The sequence below is a fragment of the Lycium ferocissimum genome, chromosome 9 (assembly GCF_029784015.1).
Source record: "Lycium ferocissimum isolate CSIRO_LF1 chromosome 9, AGI_CSIRO_Lferr_CH_V1, whole genome shotgun sequence".
Classification (NCBI taxonomy): Eukaryota; Viridiplantae; Streptophyta; class Magnoliopsida; order Solanales; family Solanaceae; genus Lycium; species Lycium ferocissimum.
Window position 1 is genome coordinate 45,834,563 of NC_081350.1, and position 21,553 is coordinate 45,856,115.

The following is a 21,553-nucleotide window of genomic DNA, read 5'->3' on the forward strand; positions in this document are numbered from 1 at the left end:
TCCAAATCAAACTTGAAGTTGTATTTCAAATTTGGAAAACAGTTATAACCTATTTTTCAGCTCACTTTACAATTTGAAGTTGTATTTAAGCACGAAAATTATTTCAAATATTCTTCGCTAAAAAATATAACCAAATACAACTCCATCATCAACTAACCTCATAAATCAAGTAAAGTAAAAAATATTTGGAATCTATGGCCAAAAGCTTACTTAAGTTTGACGGACTCGAGTTTAAGGGCCCGTTTGACCACGAGAATTTTTCAATTTTTTTTTACTTTATGTAATTACTTTCATTACGTCCAAACAACGAAATATTCTTTGCAAAAATTATAACCAAACACAACTCCATCTTTAATTTGGTACTATTTATTTTCATTGCCAAACGACCTACTTAATTCGGTTCAAGTCCACATTTTGTCTTAGCCATAATAACCAAAATAGTTAGACCTAATTTGTCATCTATCTCTTCTTCCGTGAACCAAAACGAAGTCTCCCGTCTCTTTCTTCTTCTCTTCTATCTTATACTACAAATCCTATCACTTCCTCAAATCGTCAAACACGCATTTTATCAAACACCTTATATTCATATATTCACGCTATCTCTCTTTCTCTTTGAAAAACTCTAAAAACCTCATTTTCATAGCGTAAAAAGGGGTTTTTTTATTCGATTTTTTCTCACATATGGTTAGGTTTGATATTTTTTTTTCCAATTTTTTGTGTATGATTTTGTAAATTAATTATGGATAGATCTGATGGTAAAAGTTCCATGGATTTGTCCAATTCCTCCAGCTCTATCTCAGGTCAGCTCACTGCAATTCTTTTAATTTTTTTTTTTTAAATTTGGCTAATTTAGGTATTATCCATTGATTTAGTACCTAGGTAATAATAACTACAACTCTAGGCCTTTATTCATTATAATTGTCTAGTTAATTGTTGCTTTTGTTACTTTGTTGATTTCAATTCATAGTGTAAAACCAAAAAAACATAAAAATTAAGTTATTTGAGTTACATATACGAATAGATCTTTCACAAGACACCCAAAATTCTATGTGGGATTCGACTATTAAGGTACCCGACTCGTTAAATTTTTTTTTTTTTTTTTTTTTAAATTTGTGTTTTTTTTTTTTTTTGGTTGAAATTTGGTGGAATGAGCTGAATGCGTATAGATGATTCGATTAATTTGAGATTAAGGCGTAGTTGTTTCAATAAATTTACTGTTTGATTCAATCTAGGTTTCTCTGTTTTACTTATGTAGTATGGAATTAATGGGAAAATAGTGCTTCTTTTTTGATGTGCTAACGATGTATAAGTTTTAACTTTTTCATTCGGTTATATGATAGTGCATTTTTTGGTTGAAATTTGAGGGGACGAGCAGAATGCATATAAAAGATTTAGATAGCGACACCGATTAATTTGATATAAAGGCGTAGTTGCTATTGTTGTCATGTTGTTTATCTTTTATGGCTTGATGCGCTGCTTGAATTTCATTTTAATTTACTGTTTGATTCTATCTGGATTTCCCTGTATTATTTTTGTAATTAGCATGGTAAAAGAAAAAAATTGCGCTTCTTTTTGGATGTGGACACGGTTTATAAATGTTGACTTTTTTTTTCGTTTGGTTATGCAGATGGTGCACTCTTCGATGCATCACAGTATGCATTTTTTGGACGAGAAACTGGAGAGGAAGTTGAATTGGGGGGTCTAGAGGAAGAAGGAAACAGTTTTGTTCCCGTGGTGGATGGTGGACTTGGTGATGACGATACACATGAGTACCATTTGTTTGAAAAAGATGAGGTACATTCTTTTGTGACTCTACTTTGGATTTGAAATGAAATGAAATGCCTGCCGAATGATGGTTTGGTTTTTAATCATAAGTGTGATCATGTAGCTACTCTTGGACACTCGTTCTCTATCTTTATATAAAGAGAAAAAAAGGAAATGAACATGGCATCTACACATTCTATTAAGGAAAATACTAATGCTGAACTCATTTTCTTCTTTAGTCTTATTAATTAGGGGGTGCTCATGTTATGAGAACCTGTCGTTAGGTCGTGAAACCATCTGTGGTACTGAAACATTGATATTGTCCTCTTTTTCTTTTGGTAGAAACCATATGTAGCCTATGGAATTGGCAACATATATTGCACCAGGAGGAATTATGAATAAATTCGTCCTAGGTTTTGCTACTTCATTTTCCAATCCTTGTTTCTTGTTCACTTTTGTGGTCAATGCATTTTACTTCCAATTTTATGTGAGATGAGCTTCTTTAGTTTCCTACTGGTGAATCAATAAAAAGAAAAATGGGCACCCAAGGATGTGGCCTAGTAGTCAATGAAGTGGGTTGAGAATGAGGTCTCAAGTTCTAATCCCAGCACAACGGAGACAAAAAGAGTAGGTGATTTCTTCGCATTGGTCCAAGCTTTGGCAGAGAGAGTTACCTGGTACCTGTCTTTGGTGAGAGGTAGCAGGTACCCCGTGGAATTAGTCGAGGTGTGTGCAAGCTGGTCCCAACACTACTGTTAGCAAAACAAAATGGAAATTTTATCATTCGGTTGTCCTCTACCCTCTTCTTTTCTTGCTTTCTCACCTGAGGGTCCTAAAGCCCTCCCCACATACTCTACCATCACGAGCCCACTATAGTCATTCCTTTCACCATTGATCTAAGAGGTTAATTTGTGTGTTGTGGTTTTGGTGTTGGGGGGGGGGGGGGGGGGGTCGTGCTGGTGAAAACAGCAAAATGGGGCAGAAGGCATGGGGTTTTTAGCTTCACTCTGATTAGGTTTCAGTACCCATGAAGAACTAAATTTAGGTACAAGTTTTGAGATTGGTGTTTAGCTCAAACTTGAGGGAAAAGAGTGCAAGTTTCCCTTTTCTTTTTAGTTGGTTTGGGGATTTTATCAATATGTTTATCTTATTATAGCTGGAGAGTCTGCTGTCTCAATGCCAATTAATAGTTTTATATTTGGAGTTCTTATTGTTTTCTTTTGACCCACTTGCTTCTCTTCTGGCTTAGGAGTTTCATATCACTCTCATTTAATGCTTTTAGCTTATGTCTGATCCCTGACAATTTTTGGTGCCATCTCTTGTGAATTTGTGCTCTTGGTGGTGTGAGTATGCTATGTTCTTTTGTTACTCCGATAAACTGCTGATCTATTATACTTCTTTTTGTAGTTATACCTCTTTTGCTTGCCTATACTAATATACTGCCTTATTTTCAGGGATCAGCTTCTGACGTAGATGATCTGGCAACTATATTCTCAAAGGTCCGATTCGGTGTACCTTTTTAATTGGTGGTGTTCATTATAAATTTATAATACCTGGTTATGCTATTTTAACTTTTATCTCTTCTTGATTCCAAACGAAATCAGGTTAGCTTTTATGTAATTTTTTGATCTTTAAGGGGTCGTTTGGTATCAGGGATAAGGATAACATGTGGGATTACTTTATCCTATGGTTGAGATTTTCTATTCTGGTATAAGTATTCCCGGGATTGTCTTATACTACAAATTTTGGTATTATTTTTATGCCACATTCACTGTGGAAGAACAATCTAGCTAATCCTGGAATAAGACTACCAAACAGCAAAGACCCCCTTCTTCAAAACTCTTCTCTGGTCGTTTAAGAAGGCCAATGTTAAAATTGAAAACAAATGTTTATCCTAGTGTATCTATTGTAAAGTAAACACATGTTTTTATTACATCCCACATTTAATCCAATGAACCAAACATCTATCAGAAAAAAGCATTATTCAATCACCATATATAATCCTCACATTATATCCCAGTATAACTTGTTTGCAATCCAAACTACTTACTACTAACTAGTAAGGGTGTTGGAACTGTGGCTTGTGAATTTTATTGTAGCATCTTCTCTAAAGAAATAAGAAAATATTCTGCACAATCAATCTGGTTAGTATCCTGTCTTTGGAGGGGCTGATGATTGATGGTTTCAAAAATTTGAACTTCAGGTGGAGGGGAAGAGAAACAATGATTTTCAAGCATTAATAAACTTGCAACTACTAAAGTGAAAGTCTATTTCAAAAGTACTTGATTTGATCATTAATATGTTAAAATTCGAAGATTCTGGTTTTGCATGGCGTACGTCTTGGATTTACCTTCCGATCGTTTCTGCACATTGCAAAGTCGAGTATGTTATAGGTGTGCCCTAATATATTCTTTTTGAAGCTTACATGATTCTTTTTCTTTTGTCTAGTTGAACAGAAATGTCGCAGGACCTAGGCATCCGGGAATTATTGGAGATCGCGGATCCGGATCTTTCTCAAGGGAAAGTAAGTGCACGTCTGGATTCATCTTTGTGTCAGTTTCTGATATTACTATTTTATGTTAAAAGAATCTCTTGGACTAATGGCTGAATGATATTCAGTATTCACTATGATTTTTCTTGTTAATTATATCTGATGCTTCTTTGTAACGAAAATCATATTTCCTTAACTGCTCTATATGAGTCCCTGCATATTGGGCCACTGAAATACCATGAAGTTTCTCTTTTTTTTTTTTTTTTGGTCTTGTTTGTTATTTTACATCAGCAACTTGTGTATAACGAAATGTCATAGGATCCAAGTTTAGGACTTCTACCCATTTGTACTCCTTTTCTCTTCATATGTGTGTGACATGTGGTTATGTCTCAGCTTTGTTTTTATCAATTGGTTGTGTTGTGCATTAAGTGGGAGAATACAAAAAGTTATTGACTTGTGCTGAAATCATCTCCCTACCATCTTTCGTCTTTATTACAGGAAATCTATGAGACTCTATCTAGAGGAAATTGGATTTGCCTTTGTATCGTATGCCAGAATAGATCTATGGTTAATGATTGTCATTCTTATGATGAGTTTCCATGTAGCTCTTTGATTAACAGAAGTTGTTTGCAGGTTCATCGGCAGCTGAATGGGCAAGGGAAACTGATTTTCCTGATTGTTTTGATCAGCATTTGTCTGACACTGAATGTTACCAGGAGAGCAAAAGATGGTCTTCACAGACTCATCTCTCTCCTTCACATCTGTCAGAGTCAAAACCGTTGTATAGAACATCCTCATATCCGGAGCAACAACAACAACTTCAGCGCTTTTCAAGCGAACCCATTTTAGTGCCAAAGTCATCTTTCACTTCTCTCCCTCCTCCGACTGGCAGATCTCAACAAGCCTTACCATACAGCCTGTCACATCATCAAAGCATGCCATCTCAGTCTCCCTATTCAACATCCAATCTATCCACTTTATCAAATCCTAATATCCATTTAGCAGGTTTGTCTCATCGGCCCCAGTACGGTGGAAACATACCACAGTGGTCACCTCCTGGTCTTTCTCTCGATACCCGGCTGCAAAACCACTGGACTAGTCATGCGAGTCTCAGTCATGGGGATTATTCTAGACTCTTAAATAGTATATCTCCACATCAGTTTCCACAGAATGGTTTATTGTCCCCTCTGTTAATGTCCCACCGGCAGCTGCAGCAGCAAAGATTGCATCATTCAGTTCAACCATCTTTAGCTCATTTTTCTGCACTGCCTTCCCAGTTTAATTCCTTTCCTTCACCTGCCCATCTGGGTAAGCATGCTGATTTTAGAGATTCAAAATCCAAGTCATCACATAAAGGTAGACAGAATGTGCGCTTCTCTAAACTAGGCTCTGAAGTCGGTAGCCAAAAAAGTGAGAATAATGTTCCCAAGTTCAGATCTAAGTACATGACTGGTGATGAAATAGAGAGCATCCTGAAAATGCAGCATCCTGCATCACATGGCAATGATCCATATGCGGACGACTATTATCACCAAGCTCGCCTTGCAAAGAAAGCAGCTGAGTGTAGGTCAAAACATCGTTTTTGTCCAAACAAGGAGCAACCTTCACGATCACGTAATAATAGTACAGACTTACAGCCTCACCTCCATGTTGATGCTAAGGGGCAGATTTCATTTTCGTCCATCCGCAGGCCTCGTCCTCTTCTTGAATATGATCCACCAGGATTTGTATGTAATGGCAGTGGTGATCAGAAGATGTCTGAGAAACCTTTGGAGCAGGAACCAATGCTTGCTGCTAGAATTACAATAGAGGATGGTTTCTATCTTCTCCTTGAGGTTGATGACATTGATAGGCTACTTCAGTTTAGTCAGCCGCAAGATGGTGGTGTCCAGCTGAGGCGGAAGAGACAGGTTCTGTTGGAAGGCATGGCTGCCTCACTTCAGCTTGTTGACCCGCTTGCAAAAAGTGGCGGTCCAGTTGGGCTGACCCCTAAAGATGACATTGTGTTCTTATGGTTGGTGTCTCTTCCAAAAGGCCGGAAACTCATTTCAAGGTATCTTCAGCTTCTTGTACCTGGTGGCGAGCTTGCAAGAATAGTTTGCATGGCAATTTTTCGCCATTTAAGGTTTTTATTTGGTGGCCTTCCACCTGATCCAGAAGCCGGTGAGACGATCACTAGTCTTGCAAAAACAGTCTCTGCATGTACAAGTGGCATGGACCTTAATTTGCTTAGTGCTTGTTTAGCTGCCGTTGTTTGTTCCTCAGAGCAGCCACCTCTTCGTCCTCTTGGAAGCCCTGCTGGAGATGGAGCCTCTGTTATTCTTAAATCTGTACTTGAAAGGGCAACTTGTCTCTTAACAGATCCTCAGGCTGTTACCAGCTTCAGCATGCCTAATCCTGCCCTTTGGCAGGCATCTTTTGATGCCTTTTTTGGTTTACTCACCAAGTATTGTCTGAGTAAATATGACTCCATAATGCAATCAAAGTCAAACACAGAAATGATTGGTTCAGAAGCTGCAAGAGCTGTAAGCAGAGAAATGCCAGTCGAACTTTTACGTGCTAGTCTCCCGCACACAAATGAGCACCAAAGGAAGCTGTTGATGAATTTTGCTCAGAGGTCCATGCCTGTAACTGGATACAACGCTCATGGTGAAAGCAGTGGACAGATAAATCCTGAATCTGTAAGCTGTTAGTGGAAACGGTAAGATGGTCATAATTGCAAATAATTATCATGATCACCAATGTCGAAGGCTAGAAGCAAGGGTATGTTGGGCGTCGTTTTAATGCCTAAATCTCCTCTTCCTCTTCCAACTTGTCCTCTTTTTTTTTTTTCTTTTTAAATATGATGTGTGTTTCCATCTTTTTCCTTTCCTACCTTCTTTTTCCATGTTTTTGTTCGTACCTCTTTTCAACTTTTCTTCATCTTTTTTGAAGTAAAAGTTTGGTTCTTTCCCTTTTTCCTTTCTCTTTTGTGACAAGTCTCATCTTACGTAACTGTGTATAATGTCAGAAAGTGACAGGGTTATTGGTCACTCCTAGTGTTTCTCGTCCAAAGAGCTTATTTTTTAATGCTCTTTCTGTAAACTTGGATTAAAGCTGGAAAAGATAGGATGTACAGGCCATTTATGGAGAGTTTAGGGAGCACTTCGACTTGGCTATCTCCCCTTTCTTTTTCGGGGAAGAAGGTGTTCACCCGAAGTGACGTTGCTGGCTCATAGGACATAATGGTTCAACTCTGCAGGTTTGGTAGGATACATTTGCTAGACTTGAAACTTACATGGATGAAAACTGTAATATTAATATTACATGCTCTTATGCATTGACTATTGTTTTACTGAATAACATTTCCCCATATTGTTTACAAAGTTGTTTGAAATATGCCGTCCCCTGTTAGTGGTTCAGGTATGCCAACGACATTATAGTTTTTACCAGTGTTGGCAGGTGCCCTATGTCTTCAGTTTGTCGCAGTACGAGACGGGCTGTTGATTCTGTGTTATAGTCACTTTGTCACTGTATGCGACTGAATGTCAATATCAGTGCTAGTGCTAGTTCAGTGGCAAGGCTGCGATAGGGCACGTTTCGTTTGATGCAAGTGCTGAATTTTTTCCCAGCCAATTAGAGTTGATAACTTATGTATGTTAGAGCATAGTTTCTGTAGTTTTGCTTCTTTGTACTTCATATCTATTCGATGGTACACAGCGTGTGAAAGACAGGGCCTTTTTCTTTGTATATCAGAACTATATAGATTAGCAACAATGTATGATGGCTGAAGAGTACTTTGACTAAAACTTTTGCCATCTTAAGTGTGATACTTTCTCTAAATTAGTTTGCAATTTTATCTTGGCTTGAGGAGTTCTATTCTGAATCTTTTTGAACCAAGCTATTGTCCTTAGCCAATACTTAATTCTATCTTCTAGCTTTTACTTAATTCCATGAATTTTGAACCCCGGATTTTTCCCAAGAATAGTTTATGTGATACAATGGGCTTCATGAATGCACCAATTAGGTTTCAATTCCAGGCAGTTGTGGTCGACTCTCTGAGTACTCACTGTTCAATTCATGTTAGTGGTCTGACTGTATGAATACTCACTGTTCAATTCGCTCAATTTGAACTCGTCTGATTCCAATCTTATATAATTTAGGTCCTCTTAGCACCAGAAGTTCATCATGCCATTATGATATCTGAACATTTTAATATCAGAGACGGGTTAACCGCATATCTATGACTACAAAGAATCGTTCAAAATGATTTGTTGGTAAGTTCATCACATTTCCAACCTGGTAACATGATGTGCATCTCTGGTGTTCTGCTCCTCGAAAGAGGAATGCGCGAAAGCTGGGTCCTCTCGATTGTGCTCACTTCCGTTTTAGAAGTTAGATTAAATTCAACCGATGCTCAACCGAAGAGCGTGAGTTCGGATCAACGCAAAAGGAGGTGATAGTTCAAAGAGAAACAAGGGGGATAAAAAGGAGGAGGCACTTGACACTTAACAACACCAGTAAGTAGAGACAACAAAGTATATTTATGAACCAAAGTTTGGAAAAGACCCCAAATGTTGAGATACAAATTCAGCTTTCAAACATCCCATGTTAAGTAGAACATCTGAAAGAAACACAAAACACAAAGTGAACTATTTTAGAATAACAAGGAGATACGAAATTTATTAAAGAGGAATTTCAATGAGTTATTTTTGCCTATGATATTTTCCAGTTGCATACGACGATACATAGATTTCAAAGTTAAAATAATAAAAGACAAGAAAATAAACAATTAAACAATAATTAAAAAAAAATGGTTTAATATTCTATAAATTGACAGTTTGAATGTGGTTTCAAAGAGAAACAAGGGGGATACTCTAACAACACCAGTAAGTAGAGACAACAAATTATTTATGAACATTTTAAAGATACATCTAAAGGAACTATTTTAGAATAGTTATAAAGAGGAATTTCATGAGTTATTTTGCCTATGATATTTTTCAGTTGCATTATACTTGAAATAATAAAAGACAAGAAAATAAAAATAGACAATAATAAAAAAAAAAGTAATATTCTATAAATTGACAGTTTGAATGTGGTTTTACTCTATTATATCAATTTAAAGATAATTAAAGGTAATAGTTATGGTCAGTAGCATTAGTAACTTGAAAAATAAGACAAATAGACAAGTAACCTTCTACGATGTGTTAAGCAATATTCATCTACATTATATTACCAATGGATATAAGATAAATCTTAAACGTAGAAATGTCCCAATAAGTTCAACAAACAAGAGACCAAGAGACCAACAAAAAAACCTTCCTCATTTTATGTTAACTGTAATAATAAAACAATAAATAAGACTTTTATTATGACATTTCCCTCTTCAATTCCCAGAAGACCAGGACTTCATTATTTCAGTTTATGTTCTAAAATAATTAATATCCCCTTGTTTTGAGGCTTAGATCTACTTTTGCACCATGTACTCTTATTTCTGAATCTTCCTCTCTTAATTAACTTCTTTTTACTCCTCTTCCTTTTTCTTTTCTTGCTGTCTCTAATTTATATTTTATACATTTATTGAATCACTTCTCTTGTTTATCATTTCTTCCTCTTTCTTTGCATTTCAGTTTGTACCTTTCATCATCTACCAAGGTAAACAAGCTTCTTTATTCTCTATTAAGATTATTGGATCATTTGGCTTTATTTCATGATTTTGTTTTGGTTGATTGTCAACTTTTCTTTTTTGCATGGCATTTGTACATACAAGGGCCATAATCTGTTCTGGTGCTCATCTGGGGCTATAGATTTAATATTCTTTTTTCTTTCCTTTTAAAGAGGTAGATTCAAGATTTAAAGTTTATGAGTTTAGACTCTAGCCTTTTAGAGTTACTGGATTCTTAAGTTATAGTTTATTTATCTTAAATGATATTTTTAAGACAAATATTATTGAGTTTGAACCAAAATTACTAGATTCTACTGAATCAGTATTGTAAATGATACATCTGCCCTGAGTCGACTAATTCTCTATCTCAAACTAGTTAAGAGTTTGTTACGTACTATATATACCAATATTCCACTTTCTTTTAGTGATTTTTTTAATTGTTTTTGTTGTTAGTACTACTCCATCCATTCCATCTTACTTGGCAGGTAAGGTACAAGGGCCAGATTATTTAATATTTTGTGTGAATTTGGACAGACTTTTTAAGTTCTGTGAAATAAAGTTTTACATATTTGAAACTACATATTATAAGATAAAACAAGTCACAGAAATTGATTAATTTAAAGTATATAACAAATACTTGAAAAACATGATAGTCAACAGAGGTAAGTCTAAGATTTAAATTCTATTATAAGTTCAATCTTAAGATCTTAGCATTGAACTCATTACTATATTTTTAAAGTTATAGGTTCATATTTATCACTCCTTCAATCCTAATTTATGTGATATAGTTTAACTAGACACAAAGTTTAAGAAAGAAAGGAAAACTTTTGAAACTTGTGGTTTAAAACAAGTCATAGATATTTATGTGGCAGTAAATCATTTTATTAAGGATAAAAAAGTAAGTTTTAAGTTAAATTATTTCTAAATAAAGAAATGCACATCATTTTTTTTTTTTTGGGACAGACGAAAAAGAAAAGCGTATCACATAAATTGAAACAAAGTGAGTATTTATCACTCTTTTAATAATCTTTTATATAAATTTATGCTACACGATCGAAAATTAGGAGTTCAATTGAACCCTAAACTAGCTAGATACACCTCCTGGTCAAAGAGAAATCTCTTTTAGTATATCTAATTAGTGACAGTATAAGTTTCACATTTTAAAAACCTACACTAGAAGACCACATTTTCCCATCAACATAAAGGAATAATGTTACACCATAAACAAATCCCAACCATCAATTTCTTCCTTCGACTATTCACAACCGTTAATCATCCCGCCACATTCGAATTCAATTTTTCCCTCCAAAGGCTGCGCGTGCATCCCACACACCATCACTTAGAACAACTCCTCTCTTCTTTCTTCGCTATTCCAACACCTCTTTCTTCACAAACATACGCCACGCTATTCCACGCGTGTGCCCGCCTCAATCGCCTCGATATTGGCAAAAATCTCCACAACCACATGCTTTCACATGACGTAATTACAGCAACAACAACATACCCAGTGAAATTTCAGAAAGTGATGTCTGGGGATAGTTATGTGTACGCAGACCTTACCCCTACCTTGAGAGGTAGGCAGGCAGCTCGAGAACTTTATATGATTAATCATCTTGTTAACATGTACGCGAAATGTGGTGATCTTAAATGTGCTCACCATGTGTTTGATGAAATGCTGGAAAGAAATGTTGTTTCTTGGACTTCTCTTATTTCGGGCTACGCTCAATATGGAAAGATTGATCAATGTTTTCGCTTGTTTTCCAACATGTTAGCTCATTGTAGGCCTAATGATTTTGCTTATGCTAGTGTTCTTTCTGTGTGTGATGGATCGCGTGGTAAGCAAGTGCATGCACTTGCGATTAAAACAGGTTTTGATACGTGTGTTTATGTGGGTAATGCTTTGATTGCAATGTACTCGAGAAATAGCTCAATGGGTGTTAACCATAGTGAGGCTTGGAAGGTTTTCAATGATATGGAATTCCATAATCTTGTTTCGTGGAATACGGTAATAGCATTGTTTCAAATGTGTGGACAAGGTGATAAGGCGATGAGGTTTTTCTCCGTAATGCATCGTGATGGTTTGGGGTTTGATCGTGCCACTCTTGTTAGTGTACTTTCTTCTTTCTTAGGAATGGATGAAATTGATTTTTCCTGGGGTCTTCAAAGTTGCTTCCAGTTGCATTGTGTTACTGTGAAAACCGGGCTTATACTAGATGTTGGGATTGTTACTGCTTTGGTGAAAGCTTATTCAATTCTTCGAGGAGAGGTTAGTGATTGTTATAAATTATTTCTGGAAACAAATGGATGTCAAGATCTCGTGTTGTGGACTGAAATAATTGTGGCGTTTTCAGAAAGAGATCCTGAGAAAGCTATTCTCCTTTTTGGTCAGTTGCACCGAGAGGGGTTAAGTCTAGATAGTTATGCTTTTTCTATTGCACTGAAAGCTTGTGCAGGACTCGTGACAGATAGAAATGCCTTGATGGTGCACTGTGAAGTGATTAAATCTGGTTATGTGGATGTTGTAGTGCTTGGAAATGCATTAATTCATGCATATGCAAGGTGTGGCTCAATATCTCAGGCCAATCAGGTTTTCGAGGAGATGAGATACAGAGATATAGTGTCATGGAATTCGATGTTGAAGGCTTATGCATTGCATGGCAAAGCAAATGAAGCATTGGGTCTTTTTGGTAAAATGGATGTGAAATCTGATGCGACCACTTTTGTTGCTCTGCTCTCAGCTTGCAGCCATGCTGGAATGGTGGAAGAAGGGATTCAAATTTTCGATTCTATGTTTGAAAAACACGGTATTGTTCCTCAACTTGATCATTATGCATGTATAATTGATATTGTTGGCCGAGCAGGTCATATTTTTCAGGCTGAGAAAATAATAAAAGAAATGCCGATGCAACCAGATTATGTGGTGTGGAGTGCATTTCTTGGAGCATGCCGCAAACATCGTGAATCTGGGCTGGCCCACATAGCCGCATCTAGGTTGAAGGATTTAGATCCAGGAAATTCATTAGGATATGTACTCATGTCAAATGTGTACTGCTCAGCCCATAGCTTCAATGAAGCAGGTCATCTTAGGAAGCAAATGAGAAGGCTCGGTGTTACAAAGCAGCCCGGATTGAGCTGGACAGAAGTTGGGGGTTTGGTGCATGAGTTTGCTTCTGGAGGCCTGCAACATCCAGACAGGAAAGCTATATATACTAAGCTGGAGGACTTTGTGAAAGAACTCAAACATATTGGTTACATTCCCGAGACAACTTCATCTTTACATGACATTGAAGAAGAACAGAAAGAAGAGCAATTATATTATCACAGTGAGAAGCTTGCACTGATATATGCTTTGCTAGATGCTAGTAGATCTCCTTCCAGCTGCTCTGCCATTAAGATTATAAAGAACATCCGTATTTGTTTGGACTGCCACAACTTTATGAAGTTATCATCAAAGCTAATAGAGAGGGAAATTGTTGTGAGAGATTCAAACCGTTTCCATCATTTTAAGAATGGGGCCTGCTCTTGCAATGATTACTGGTAGACTCAAGCCAACTAATTTCTACCTCCTTCATGTCCAGGTACCTTCTTTGGTTTTCTCATGCATCTGTCTAAATGAATCAGTCTGTCAAAGATTGTATGCACATAAATTGAAAGAGGCTGGATTAGGAGCATCAAGGGTGAGTGTATCTGTGTATTCTTTCTATCACAGTGCAGTTATGAAGAAAGATAGTAGAAGATTTTTGAAGAGGATGGATTGACATCAGAAAATGTGATAGATGTGGTTCAGCTACCATGTAACTGTGATGCACTGCGACTTGCATTTGTTTATTTTCATATGATTTTCAGAGACTTCTCCTTATCAGGGAAAAAAAGGATTGTCAGAGACTTCACTGCAGGATGAAATATAATCTGCGTATCCTGCACTTGGAAAAGGAACATCCAGAATCTACTTAAGACAGTTTATGGTCTTTGTATAGGACCTACAGCACTGTTCCTCTTCATAATATGAACTTCCAGTGACCTGTTCCAGATCTACTGACATGTGTTTTCATGTAAAGAGATTGATCCGAATAAGACCATATGTTTAGCCATTTCATAGGTCTATTATACAAGAAAATGGGGATATTGACGATGATGTCTCACATCGTATTGGCGTAGGGTGGATGAAATAGAGGCTTGCTTGAGTCTTTGTGTGATAAGAAGGTGCCACCAAAAACTTAAAGGCGGAGTTCTCTACAAAGTGGTTGTGACCGACCTTGTTGTACGGGCGAGTGTTGGGCGATCGAAGAGCTCACGTCCAAAAGATGAAAGTTGCGGAAATGAGAATGTTGCGATGAATGTGTGGGAACACCCAGGCGAGATAGGATTAGGAATGAAGATATCGGGATAAGGTTGGGTAACATAGGTGGAGGACAAGATGAGGAAGCGAGCGAGATGGTTTGGGCATGTGAGGAGGAGAGGCACGGATGCCCCGGTGCGAGGAGGTGTGAGAGGTTAGCTATGGATGGTTTGAGGAGGGGGTAGGTCGAAAAGTATTGGGGAGAGGTCTTTGAGACGAGGACATGGCGCGGAGTTCGAACTTAACGAGGACATGACCTTAGATAGGAGGTTTTGGAGGACTCAGATTAGGGTAGAAGGCTAGTAGGTAGTCGCTGTTTCGATCTATAGTCTATTGTCCTTTGTTTCACTGTACTATATGTTGTTTAACTTGTACTTCGATTATCTTATTTATCCGTGGTAGCTACTGCTTTTTTTTTTCGACTTATTCGCTTTCTTTAGTTTCATTTGCATTTTGCTTTGAACTGCTTGTGCTTATCTAACCTTTCTCGTTGTGTTTTCTCTTGAGCCGAGAGTCTTTCGGAAATAGCCTCCCTATCTTCCGAGATAGGGGTAAAGATCGCGTACACTTTACTCCCCCGCACCCCGCTTTTGGGATTTCACTGGGTATGTTGTTGTTGTTAGACATTCTTGATATTATTGGCATATGATTGATGAGACACAAGGAATGGTCTGTAGAGGCCGGATTGGATATGGTACATGGTTGGAGTGATGATGACATGATAGCCTATTGGCTGATACCCGATATTGATTTGGAGGATCTGGAATTCCGGGTGAGTATATGGACCTCATGAGTCCCCCATGGGTCAGGAGTGGTATTTCATCTCTTCAAGGAAGAACTCTCCTACTGTTTCGACTCTCAAGTTGACCAACTAGTTGTGATGCCCAAGAATTTGTGGTGTTCCTTCCTTGATCGTTTCCTTTTGTATTCCTTAGACAGGACAAATGACCTTTCCTTTTAAATTTGAGCGTTAAAATAGGAAAGTTTGTGTTTCATAGGTCAAAAACAGGATGGAGAAACTGAAGTGAAGGTTTATTTTCATGTACGCAAAGTTATGAAAGCTTCGGTTCATGCCTGTAGATTTCCAGCATGCAAGGCGCTGGATATTGATCTATCATTTTCTTAATCCCTCCAAGCTATTGTCGGAGTTTCATATCACAGGAGGATGTGAGGCGTCTTGATCTCCATTCAGGAATGTGTACTGAAACTAAATGTTGCGTGCTCCTTTTGTGGGAATGCTGCCATAGATGAAAGATGAAGCAACTGGAAAGTATTGTTACTTAACAAAGCGATGTCCTCCAAGATGCAAAATACGGCAAATATGTACCTGGCCCTACAAAATATTGTAAATTTCTATGAATCACATATAGGGAAGTCATATTTGGCATCTTCGTACATGGTACCTGCAGAGAGAGTGATATAATTTTGTTTCTCTTCTAAGCCTACCATGAACCAAGATTTTCCATAATACTGTAGCCTTCTTAATGGTCTTGTTCAAGACGCGCAAACTAAGAAGGCCCTTTTTCTGAACGAGTAAACTTTCTTGGCTTTTCTGAAAAGAGAAAAAAAAAATTAAAAAAAAAAAATTAGTAAGAGTACCACATAAAATGAAACAAATGAATTATGAAATTTATTATTTGGAGACTTCTAATCAATATCAAATATTTGTTTTTTTCTCATGGTGCAGGGGAGAGAAGTTCTGCATAATGATACTTGATTTCCAACTAGTCCCCATTTAGCATGTGTATGGAAGTTGCAATAGGAAAGCAATTGTTTTGAGAAATAGGAGTTTTCTTCTAGTAAAAAGGTAAGTATTTTCGATGAACTAATGAAATGAGTTCTCTCCTTTTTATCTCTTTTGGTTTATTTAGAGTCAATCTTGTCAGCCTTCTTTATTGGTCAATTTAGGGAGAAAGGTTCAAATTTCCATAGATTTACCCCTCTACGGAAATTTCTTAATTTTACCTTTCGCTATAGCTTGGTATTATTCATAACATTAATAGTAGCAAATTGTCTCGTATTTGCCCTTGACTTTAATGAGCTCCAGCGTGGACTAGGTGGTAAAAGGTCCAAAAGTTACCCCTCTACTTTTGACTAAGGTTTAAAATTATCCTCCATTATGCTTCAGGTTGGATAGGGTCAAGAGCAAATACGAGAAGATTTTCTAAGGACAAGGGTATGAAACACCAAAGTATAACGTAGGACAGACTCCGTATGGAAATTAGATAGAAGCTGACAATTGATAAAGTCAAGATCAGTGAGAACATCCGCCTAAATGAGCTCAAAATGGGCGTATCCGGCTTGTTTTGAGTTTAGGAGTCGGAGCCTTTTCCCTTAGTTTTATTTTCCACAAATATATATCCATTGAGCTTTAATAGCCTTTGGATTCTTTGAAAAAATAGTTTATCTGTAAATGCAATAGTTTTTGAATTTTAAAGTACTTGTAGCACATGTTCAAAAGCCGCATAATGACACATCTACATATCCATAAATCACTACTTTCCTAAATTTTGTTTGTGTATGAATCAAATGGATATTAACTGAATCACTCCAATTTCTCAGCTAAAAATCATTAAGTTCAAAGTGGAAAATACTTGAGAAATTATTAATGCGGCTACACGTTTTAACTTTCAGGCATGGATTTTGTGGTGGTGTCCAAGAGAAAGAGCAACATTACTAGGAAACTGCTCTTGGCTGCTGGCATTACTGCAATTTGCTTCCTTATATTCAGAACATCACCTGGCTTTAGTAGTTTCATGAAGGTTAGATTCTACTCGAACTTGTGATTTTATGCATTGCATTTCTATACAGTTTAAATCTTGTTGAAGTGTCTGACCATCTCATCTAGACAATTAAGTTGTTAGAAAGAACACATTTTTACTTTACTTAATGATTATATTTAATAAATCTAAATATAGGTAGGATAGTATCATAACTCGGTACATTGATAGTACCAAGTGAGACGTGTTAGAGAATATACTTGTTTCACATTGGTTATTTAAATGTTTCCGATATGGAAAAAGTATATTCTCTAACAAAATGATTATTCATTTGTGAGAATTATCATATGAGCATTTGTCTCATGGTGTCATACAGTGCCGAAACTAGGATTTTCACGAAGGAGATTCAAAATATAAAAAAGTTAACACATGAAGAAACCAAAGGATTCAACATCTACTATATATACATAAAAAGTAATTTTCACCTTGTACGTGTTGTATAATTTTCCGCAAAGGCGACTCAGATGAACTCCCTTGCGCCCCGTAATTCCGCCGCTGGTGTCATATACTAGGTGACATTATCTCGAAACAATAAATTCTTGTTTGTCGAACATCATTAGAGTATATTAGCTGTGTGAACTAGTAATATTTTTAGTTCCATCTTATTTTGCTGAAGCAGGGCTAGCTCAAAAGATCCAATCTTTTTCTTTATGCATATGTTTTACTTTAGATTTTTGGTTTTGTTTTGATAACCGACGAATCTAATAGACATTTTTCATATAAAATTTTCAGTTTGCTCAACATGAACCTGGTGTAACTCATGTCTTAGTTACCGGAGGTGCTGGCTTCATAGGTTCTCATGCTACCCTTCGACTCCTGAAGGATTCATACCGTGTAACTATATTGGTACGTTACTTAATCGTTGAGTTGATTTCTCATATGGTCACTCAACTACTCAGAAAGTCACCTTTCTTCTTGATTCCAATTTCCTTCAACAAAGAAAGTGATTTTCTGAGATATTAACTATTAGTTGAGGGACCATCTGAGAAATCAACTCCTTAATCTTTTCAGTGTCCCCTTCACGAATCAAAGTTTGGAACTTGTTTTGAAATTGTGCACAATCGGCGGAACTTTTATGACAGGACAACCTTTCGCGTGGAAACGTGGGCGCTGTAAAAGTTCTCCAGGAATTGTTTCCTGAGCCAGGACGACTTCAGTTTATTTATGCTGATTTAGGAGATGCAGTAGCTGTATCCCTAATAGTTTTTTTATTCTTCTCATCACATTTTACCTCACTATAGCATCTCTTTATTGGTCAAATTCAGAGGCAGAGTCAGATTTGAAGTTTATGGGCTCTTAACTTGTCATCGAACCCATAGCTCGTTTTTATTTACTGGTTCGCAATTATTTATACATATTTAATGGATTTTGCTAATATGGTAGCTCCGCCCCCTGCCTATTTCCTTAACCAATATCTCAGGTTAACAAGATATTTAAACGAAATGCGTTTGATGCTGTGATGCATTTTGCAGCTGTCGCATATGTTGGAGAAAGTACACAAGAGCCTCTTAGGTACTCCTCAAATTCTGAAGCTCGAACTCGTATAGACTGTCAAATCATTCAGTTTGATGCATTTTCTACTTACATTGAAAATGATGATTTCATTCCATGTTGCTCGGACTCTTTAAAACCGCTGACAGGTGCCTGTCAGATCCTCCAAAGTTAGTGCATTTTTGGAGGAGTGCATTTTTGAAGGATCTAACATGGGTACGACAGCATTTTTGAAGAGTCCGAGTAACATAGATTTCATTTCAAGAACTAATTTTCCAATGCAGTAGTCAGAAACTAGTCTTCTTTTGAACTTCATGTTTCCGAGCTCATGCATCTTGGATATTTAGAAAGATCAAATTTATGAAAAATCCTTTTTTTTTTTTTTTTTTTTTTTTTTGTGTCATCGAACTTCACTAGTAGTAATATTCTTGAGTATTTTACAGGTACTATCACAATATTACATCAAATACATTGCTACTAGTTAAGGCAATGGCAACACATGGTGTAAAGACATTAATCTATTCGAGTACCTGCGCCACGTATGGGGAGCCTAAGAAAATGCCTATTACAGAAGTAACCCCACAAGTCAGTGACTGAATTCCAGTAACTTATTAAGCAATGTAAAGTAAATTGAATTAGATATAGTAGCTCATACGTATATTAGCAAAGTGTTCCTTTATGATAAATTAAACCGGTTGTTGCCATTTTTTGTTGGTGCTGATTTGTGGAAAAATTGTTTGGTAATTGTAATTGTAGTTGGCGATTATAGTTTTTCGGGGGCAGTACTGACTTAACTTTGAACAAACAGGCACCGATAAATCCGTATGGCAAAGCGAAGAAAATGGCTGAAGATATCATACTAGACTTCTCAAAAACTTCTGATATTGCTGTCATGATATTAAGGTTTGTGCTTTACTTCAATACTTTTAGTAGAAAAGTTCCAACTTATTTTTTCATTTGAGTTAGTACCTCTATCAATAATAGGAATATTTTAGTTCCAATTGTACTGCTAAATCATAGTATAGTATTTTCCCCCTTAGAGTAGATGCATAAGCACCTACAATACCTCATAATGATCTCCGATATTTTTCCAGGGGATTTAACTTATATACACTAACAATAAAGAAATTTCACGTTATCATTGCAATTTAGTTGGTTATAACAGGTTCTCACTCTATTTGTCAATACTGATATATTGTTGTAGGGTAATTTTGCCTGGCGGTTTGAAAAAAACTATATACACTTACAGTGCACAGAGCTTAAACTCTTTTCCAGGAGTGTCAGTATTCTTAAAAAGAAGCCGTTGATTTCCAATATCTTGAAGCTAGATAAAGTTGTTAGATTTGTTGCTTTGAGGTTATTTTGACCTACGTTGCTTGGACTCTTCAAAAATGCTACCACAATCATGTCAGAACCTGAAAAAATGCATTATTTTGGAGGATTGGACATGCACCTGTCGACGGTTTTGAAGAGTCCGAGCAACATAGATTTTGACTGCATATTGGTTGTATGTATGCATTGTTTAATACAAGTACCTCACAGTCTCCGATCAAATAATTTAGGTATTTCAATGTAATTGGCTCCGACCCTGAAGGAAGATTAGGAGAAGCTCCTCCACCAGAATTGCGCGAACAAGGTCGTATATCTGGTGCTTGTTTTGATGTAGCCAGGGGAATAATTCCAGGGCTAAAGGTTAGTAGTAATATGCGTACATTACTACAATGAGTTTAACTTCCACACACTACATTGGCATCGTAGAAACAAAAAAAAATTCACTATCAAGTCACCCCTGAGATAACTATGGGTAAATAACCCGGAATATAAGATAGGTTACCTGCTACAAGTGATTAAAATACACTTATAGTGCAAAAAAGTTCCTTACACTTTCGAATGTGTTGTTTAAGAAAAAATCCTTCTAGGAGTGCATCAAAAGTTCCACATGTTCCGCATAGGGGTCAGTTTTGAAGTTATGTTACTCAGACACATCAAAAATGTCGACGGGTGCATATCTGATCCTCCAAAAGTACTGCATTTTTGGAGGATCCAACACTTTCAAGTGCACATAAGTAAAATGCTTCTAGGAGTGCACCGAAAGTACCACATTTTCCGTATAGTGGTCGTCTTTGAAGCTATGTTGCTCGGACTCATCAAAAATGTCGACGGGTACATGTCAGATCCTCCAAAAGTAGGTTATCTTTGAAGGATCCTACACGGGCGAGACAACATTTTTAGAAAGTCCGAGCAACATAGCTTTGAAGCTACCAACTTGTTATGTCCTTAATATATGTACCAATGGATTCATTTCTTCTATATGGTGAATTAACTGCAGATAAGAGGAGTAGATTACAACACACCTGATGGAACTTGTATACGAGACTACATCGATGTGACCGACCTAATCGACGCTCATGTAAAAGCGTTAGAGCAAGCAAGACCTAGCAAAGTTGGTATTTACAACGTCGGGACAGGAAAAGGTTTGCTTCCTCCGCTTTCTCTGTTTCTAAGTTAAAAAATCACTCGACATTTATGGATACGCGAAAGTTAACATACTAAAATTTTGTCCCCGAGTGTTAAAATTTTTGTTATGATGCTTATTGTTACTACAGGTAGTTCAGTGAAACAATTCGTCGAAGCTTGTAAAAGGGCTACCGGAGTTGACATAAAGATTGAATACCTCAGTCGACGTCCAGGAGATTATGCTGAAGTTTATAGTGATCCTTCTAAAATTAGGCGCGAATTGAATTGGATAGCGAGATACACGCTTGAAGAGAGCTTAGCAATAGCATGGAGATGGCAGAAGGCACACAGAAATGGTTACAACTAGAGTTGATAAGTTTAAGATTGAATTCATGAATTCATTTTGTTTGTTTAACATTTATACCTCTAGCCTAAGTGGCGGGGCCAAAATTTTCACTAAGGGGATTCAAAATATAAAATGTAAAACATACAAAGAATCCAAGAGGATTCAATACTATATATACAAAAAAATGTAATTTTGACCTCATAAATACAGTGTAGTTTTGAACCCCCTTGCAATAACCTGG

At 36.8% G+C, this 21,553-nt stretch overlaps 3 protein-coding genes across 7 annotated transcripts; all 3 read left to right on the forward strand.

The window, feature by feature from the left end:
• Positions 1 to 457: 457 nt before the first annotated feature.
• On the forward strand, positions 458 to 8,043 carry LOC132031070 (protein PAT1 homolog 2-like). 2 transcript variants are annotated; one of them, XM_059420919.1, is made up of 5 exons: positions 458 to 800; positions 1,628 to 1,794; positions 3,219 to 3,263; positions 4,213 to 4,288; positions 4,901 to 8,043. In XM_059420919.1, exons 1-5 carry the CDS (start codon positions 740 to 742, stop codon positions 6,946 to 6,948), a joined length of 2,397 nt encoding a protein of 798 aa, XP_059276902.1. In that variant the 5' UTR covers positions 458 to 739; the 3' UTR covers positions 6,949 to 8,043. The 2 variants fall into 2 exon arrangements, with proteins under 2 accessions (XP_059276902.1, XP_059276901.1); XM_059420918.1 differs by having other exon boundaries at positions 459 to 800; positions 4,889 to 8,043.
• Positions 8,044 to 11,036: 2,993 nt separating this feature from the next.
• On the forward strand, positions 11,037 to 16,045 carry LOC132031071 (pentatricopeptide repeat-containing protein At1g71420). 2 transcript variants are annotated; one of them, XM_059420921.1, is made up of 2 exons: positions 11,037 to 13,693; positions 15,926 to 16,045. In XM_059420921.1, the coding sequence occupies exon 1, from the start codon at positions 11,110 to 11,112 to the stop codon at positions 13,438 to 13,440; it is 2,331 nt and encodes a 776-aa protein (XP_059276904.1). In that variant the 5' UTR covers positions 11,037 to 11,109; the 3' UTR covers positions 13,441 to 13,693; positions 15,926 to 16,045. The 2 variants fall into 2 exon arrangements, with proteins under 2 accessions (XP_059276904.1, XP_059276905.1); XM_059420922.1 differs by lacking the exon at positions 15,926 to 16,045 and having other exon boundaries at positions 11,037 to 12,703; positions 12,812 to 14,002.
• On the forward strand, positions 15,814 to 21,553 carry LOC132031072 (UDP-arabinose 4-epimerase 1-like). Of its 3 annotated transcripts, none has more exons than XM_059420924.1 (10): positions 15,814 to 16,045; positions 16,873 to 17,000; positions 17,751 to 17,864; positions 18,101 to 18,208; positions 18,439 to 18,530; positions 18,953 to 19,082; positions 19,318 to 19,412; positions 20,072 to 20,201; positions 20,839 to 20,983; positions 21,116 to 21,553. In XM_059420924.1, the coding sequence occupies exons 2-10, from the start codon at positions 16,875 to 16,877 to the stop codon at positions 21,331 to 21,333; spliced, it is 1,158 nt and encodes a 385-aa protein (XP_059276907.1). In that variant the 5' UTR covers positions 15,814 to 16,045; positions 16,873 to 16,874; the 3' UTR covers positions 21,334 to 21,553. The 3 variants fall into 3 exon arrangements, with proteins under 3 accessions (XP_059276907.1, XP_059276906.1, XP_059276908.1); XM_059420923.1 differs by having other exon boundaries at positions 15,926 to 16,045; positions 18,953 to 19,094; positions 21,116 to 21,549; XM_059420925.1 differs by lacking the exons at positions 15,814 to 16,045; positions 16,873 to 17,000; positions 17,751 to 17,864; positions 18,101 to 18,208; positions 18,439 to 18,530 and adding an exon at positions 18,560 to 18,699 and having other exon boundaries at positions 18,943 to 19,094; positions 21,116 to 21,548.

Bases quoted from the DNA above. Each gene is read 5' to 3' on its own strand.
- LOC132031072 (XM_059420923.1), top strand. From the start codon at position 16,875: ATGGATTTTGTGGTGGTGTCCAAGAGAAAGAGCAACATTACTAGGAAA. The intron at 17,865-18,100 runs GTACGTTACTTA...CTTTTATGACAG, and splicing joins CATACCGTGTAACTATATTG to GACAACCTTTCGCGTGGAAA. The intron at 18,531-18,952 runs GTACTCCTCAAA...AGTATTTTACAG, and splicing joins AGTACACAAGAGCCTCTTAG to GTACTATCACAATATTACAT.
- LOC132031071 (XM_059420921.1), top strand. From the start codon at position 11,110: ATGTTACACCATAAACAAATCCCAACCATCAATTTCTTCCTTCGACTA.
- LOC132031070 (XM_059420918.1), top strand. From the start codon at position 740: ATGGATAGATCTGATGGTAAAAGTTCCATGGATTTGTCCAATTCCTCC. The intron at 1,795-3,218 runs GTACATTCTTTT...CCTTATTTTCAG, and splicing joins ATTTGTTTGAAAAAGATGAG to GGATCAGCTTCTGACGTAGA. The intron at 3,264-4,212 runs GTCCGATTCGGT...TCTTTTGTCTAG, and splicing joins TGGCAACTATATTCTCAAAG to TTGAACAGAAATGTCGCAGG.